The sequence below is a fragment of the Otolemur garnettii genome, unplaced genomic scaffold (genome assembly GCF_000181295.1).
Source record: "Otolemur garnettii isolate 467f Iridium unplaced genomic scaffold, OtoGar3 scaffold00067, whole genome shotgun sequence".
NCBI lineage: Eukaryota > Metazoa > Chordata > Mammalia > Primates > Galagidae > Otolemur > Otolemur garnettii.
In genome coordinates, this window is record NW_003852462.1 from 8,509,556 (window position 1) to 8,512,887 (window position 3,332).

The following is a 3,332-nucleotide window of genomic DNA, read 5'->3' on the forward strand; positions in this document are numbered from 1 at the left end:
AAAAAAAAAAAAAAAAAAAGAGAGAAGTGGAGTTCAGGTCCAGGTGGGGCAGGAGCTTGCATAGAGGGTAGTCTCTTCATATGATCACCCCCATAAAAGGCTTTGGCCCAGCATCCCATCTTCTTAGGCTTCTGAGAATAAAAGATCCTGTTGTTGGGTGGCGTCTGTGGCTCAAAGGAGTAGAGTGCCAGCCCCATATGCCGGAGGTGGCAGGTTCAAACCCAACCCTGGCTGGAAAAAAAAAGAAAAAAGATCCTATTGTTTTGTCCTGTTGGTAGCTGCCTATATTTTTCTTATGTATAAACTGGTAGAGTCAGAACATGGGATTGGGGACCTCCCCTTGGCCAGGACGTTCCCCATCCCTTCCAGGTGTCCCGGTATGACTGGCAGTTCCCAGTGCTGCTTTTCCCGTCTGAGAGAAGGTGCCTCCCAAAGCCCTGTCCCTGGTCTTTCTGTAGCTGGAATGTGCCAGGTCTTTGCTGTTCTCCCATCCTCCACTTCTAGTTCCAATGCTCCGATAAGAAATCACCATGGGTGCAGGGTGGCTGTGGGTTCTATGCTCTCTGTGAGCCAGGCAAGGTGCCACATGCCTGCCAGTCATGAATCCTCCTGTTCATCTCATGGAGAAGGGATCATCCCCATTTTGTAAATGAGGAAACTGAGGCTCAGAGAGATGGAGGCTGGAGTCTGCTCCCTGCAGAGCTGAGATTTGAGCCCAGCTGCTCAGATGTGAGCTTGACCTCCAGGCCTGATGCTGGATGGGCCTGTGTTTTCTCCCCTCCAGATGAGGTTGTGCTCAAGTTTGAAATGGGCCACGTGAGGGCACGGAACCTGGCCTATGACACCCTCCCGGTCCTGATCCATGGCAATGGGCCCACCAAGGTAGGGAGGGCCACAGCCCCTGGGGAGCATGGGGAAAAGGCCAGAGCCCCAATTCTGCCCTTGCTGTGTCCCCACGGTTTCTCCCTGGGGCCAAAGCCACCCACCTGGGCCCCGCTGTAAGCTCCATGCCTCTGCTCTCACATCTAAGTTAGTGATATCCTCCTTCCCTACTGTGGTGGTCAGTGGTACCCTGTCTGTTCCTGCTGGGCCAGAGGTCAAACAGGAGGCCACTGTCCCCATCCAGATCAATTCTTGGCTGTTAGAGCCATCCACACCCTTTCACCCCAGGAGAGAGTCATTTATTCCCTCATTCACTGAATGTTTGCCCCAAGGAGTAAGGCAGAATCCGACATGAACAGGACAGGTGTCCCTGCATTCACGGCACTGCAGGAGGGGCTAGGGGACAGACCTATCTGGACTCTGGGCTACTGGCCCAGGATAAGCTTATTTCTCTGGCCACCTGCTTCTGAATCACACAGCTGGGGAGAGACAGAGGGCTTGTTAGAAACCTAGACTTCCTGACTTCAGCCTGGATCCGCTCCATCGGAACCCCCAAGTCAGGAATCTACATTTTTTGAGAGCCCAGGAAACCTGAAGATAAAGAAGCTAGAGTCTATTCTTCCCTCTGCCCCCCAAGCAGCAGTGTTGGTCTCCTGGGGGCTGGAACATTCTCTCTAAGACCCTCTTGGGAGTAGGGGAGAGGGCTGGGTTGTGAGGTACCCCCACGGACACAGGGAGATGTGAGCTGGGCTATAGTGGGTGGGACTGATTGGGCTCCTCTCCGACCCCACGCCTCCCCGACAGCTGCAGCTGAACTACCTGGGCAACTATATCCCACGCTTCTGGACCTTCGAGACGGGCTGCACTGTGTGTGACGAGGGCCTGCGCAGCCTCAAGGGCCTTGGGGTGAGACATTGAGGGCTCAGCTCTCTAGGTAGGAGGATGGTTGCTTCTGGAATAGCCTTTGGTGGAAAGTACAGGGTTTCCATCCCCTTGCCACCCAAGTGCCTCCTCCTGGAAGCCTCCTTAGACTGTAGGTGTCGCCCTCTTCCCCCAGATGCCTAAGTTCTACGGTCTTCTGCCTGGTCCTTCTGTCTCTCCTGCAGCTCCTCCTCCTTCCACAAACCTTTCTCATTTATGGCTCACCCTGAGCACCATGCCTGCCATGAACTCCTGCCATCACGCCCTCAATGGTGGCATCCTCGCCCCAGGCCCAGGCTCCCACTGCTCCCGCGGGCACTCCCTCGCCTCCCTGCCTGCCCCTGCCTCTGTGTATCTGTGTACCTTGTCTGCACCCCGTCCTGCTTCTGGCTCTGGCTCCCCTGGGCCACCCTGGGCTCAGTGCCACCCTCCCCTGTGCAGGATGACGCTCTGCCCCTAGTCCTGGTTGGTGTGTTCATCGAGCAGCCCACGCCGTTCCTGTCCCTGTTCTTCCGGCGGCTCCTGCACCTCCACTATCCCCGAAATCGGATGCGGCTTTTCATTCACAACCATGTGAGTAGCAGGCACTCTGCAGGGTCGCTGTGTGGCTTGGGTCCAGGCCCAGCCTCACAAGGTAGCCCCAAGACCTCTGAGGATCTGAGCAAACCTGGATTATCTGGGCCTCATGGAAGTGGGTGCTGGGCGCTGGCCAGGGGAAGATGGTCAAAGAGCAGCTGAGGAGGGGCATTCTGGGCAGAGGGCCTGGCAGGGGCAGAGGCTTGGAGGCAGGAAAGCAGAGGGCCGTGAAAGCACCAGAGATGGAGGGGAGCAGCCTGGCAGTGGCAGAAGGGGCGGTGTCCCCCAGAGTGGGAGCTGCACCTCATCCTCACCCCCACCCCCACAGGAGAAGCACCACAAGGCTCAGGTGGAAAAGTTCCTGGCAGAGCACGGCAGTGAGTACCAGTCCGTGAAACTGGTGGGCCCTGAGGTGCGCGTGGAGAATGCAGATGCCAGGAACATGGGCGCGTGAGTCGTGGGCCCTGCTCACCCCTACTGATGGTGGTGGGCGGAGGGGCCTTGGTGTCAGGAGCCCTATAGTCTCTGTCCTGCCAACCTAGGGGCTCCTGGGCAGGGCTGAGCAGCCACAGTTGGGTTCAGGAAGCAAATCAGAGGAAGAGGAAGCCTGAGGGCCTGGAAGTGGACAAAGGCTGACAATTAGGAAAACTATGATGTTTCCTTTATTGTTTAAAAAAAAAAAAGGTAACATATGTTCACTCCAGGAGGCCTAGGTGGGTGGATTACTTGGCTCAGGAGTTGGAGACCAGCCTGAGCAAGAGCGAGACCCCGTCTCTACTAAAAACAGAAAAACTTTGGCGGCGCTCATAGCTCAATGGGCAGGGCGCCAGCCACATACACCGAGGTTGGCGGGTTCAAACCCAGTCTGGGCCAGCTAAGCAACAACTGCGACAAAAAATAGCCGGGCTGGACAGTGCCTATGGCTCAAGGAGTAGGGTTCCGGCCCCATATGC

The 3,332-nt window shown here is 56.5% G+C and overlaps 1 protein-coding gene across 1 annotated transcript in view; it reads left to right on the plus strand.

Annotated features, from left to right (window-relative positions):
* Positions 1-3,332, plus strand: part of PLOD1 (procollagen-lysine,2-oxoglutarate 5-dioxygenase 1) — a 30,229-nt gene that overhangs the window by 18,481 nt on the left and 8,416 nt on the right. Inside the window, exons 7-11 of the mRNA XM_023515147.1 lie at positions 785-882; positions 1,687-1,788; positions 2,245-2,376; positions 2,708-2,829; positions 2,922-2,950. Coding sequence (XP_023370915.1) covers positions 785-882; positions 1,687-1,788; positions 2,245-2,376; positions 2,708-2,829; positions 2,922-2,950 — 483 coding nt within the window. The remainder of the gene's footprint in view (positions 1-784; positions 883-1,686; positions 1,789-2,244; positions 2,377-2,707; positions 2,830-2,921; positions 2,951-3,332) is intronic.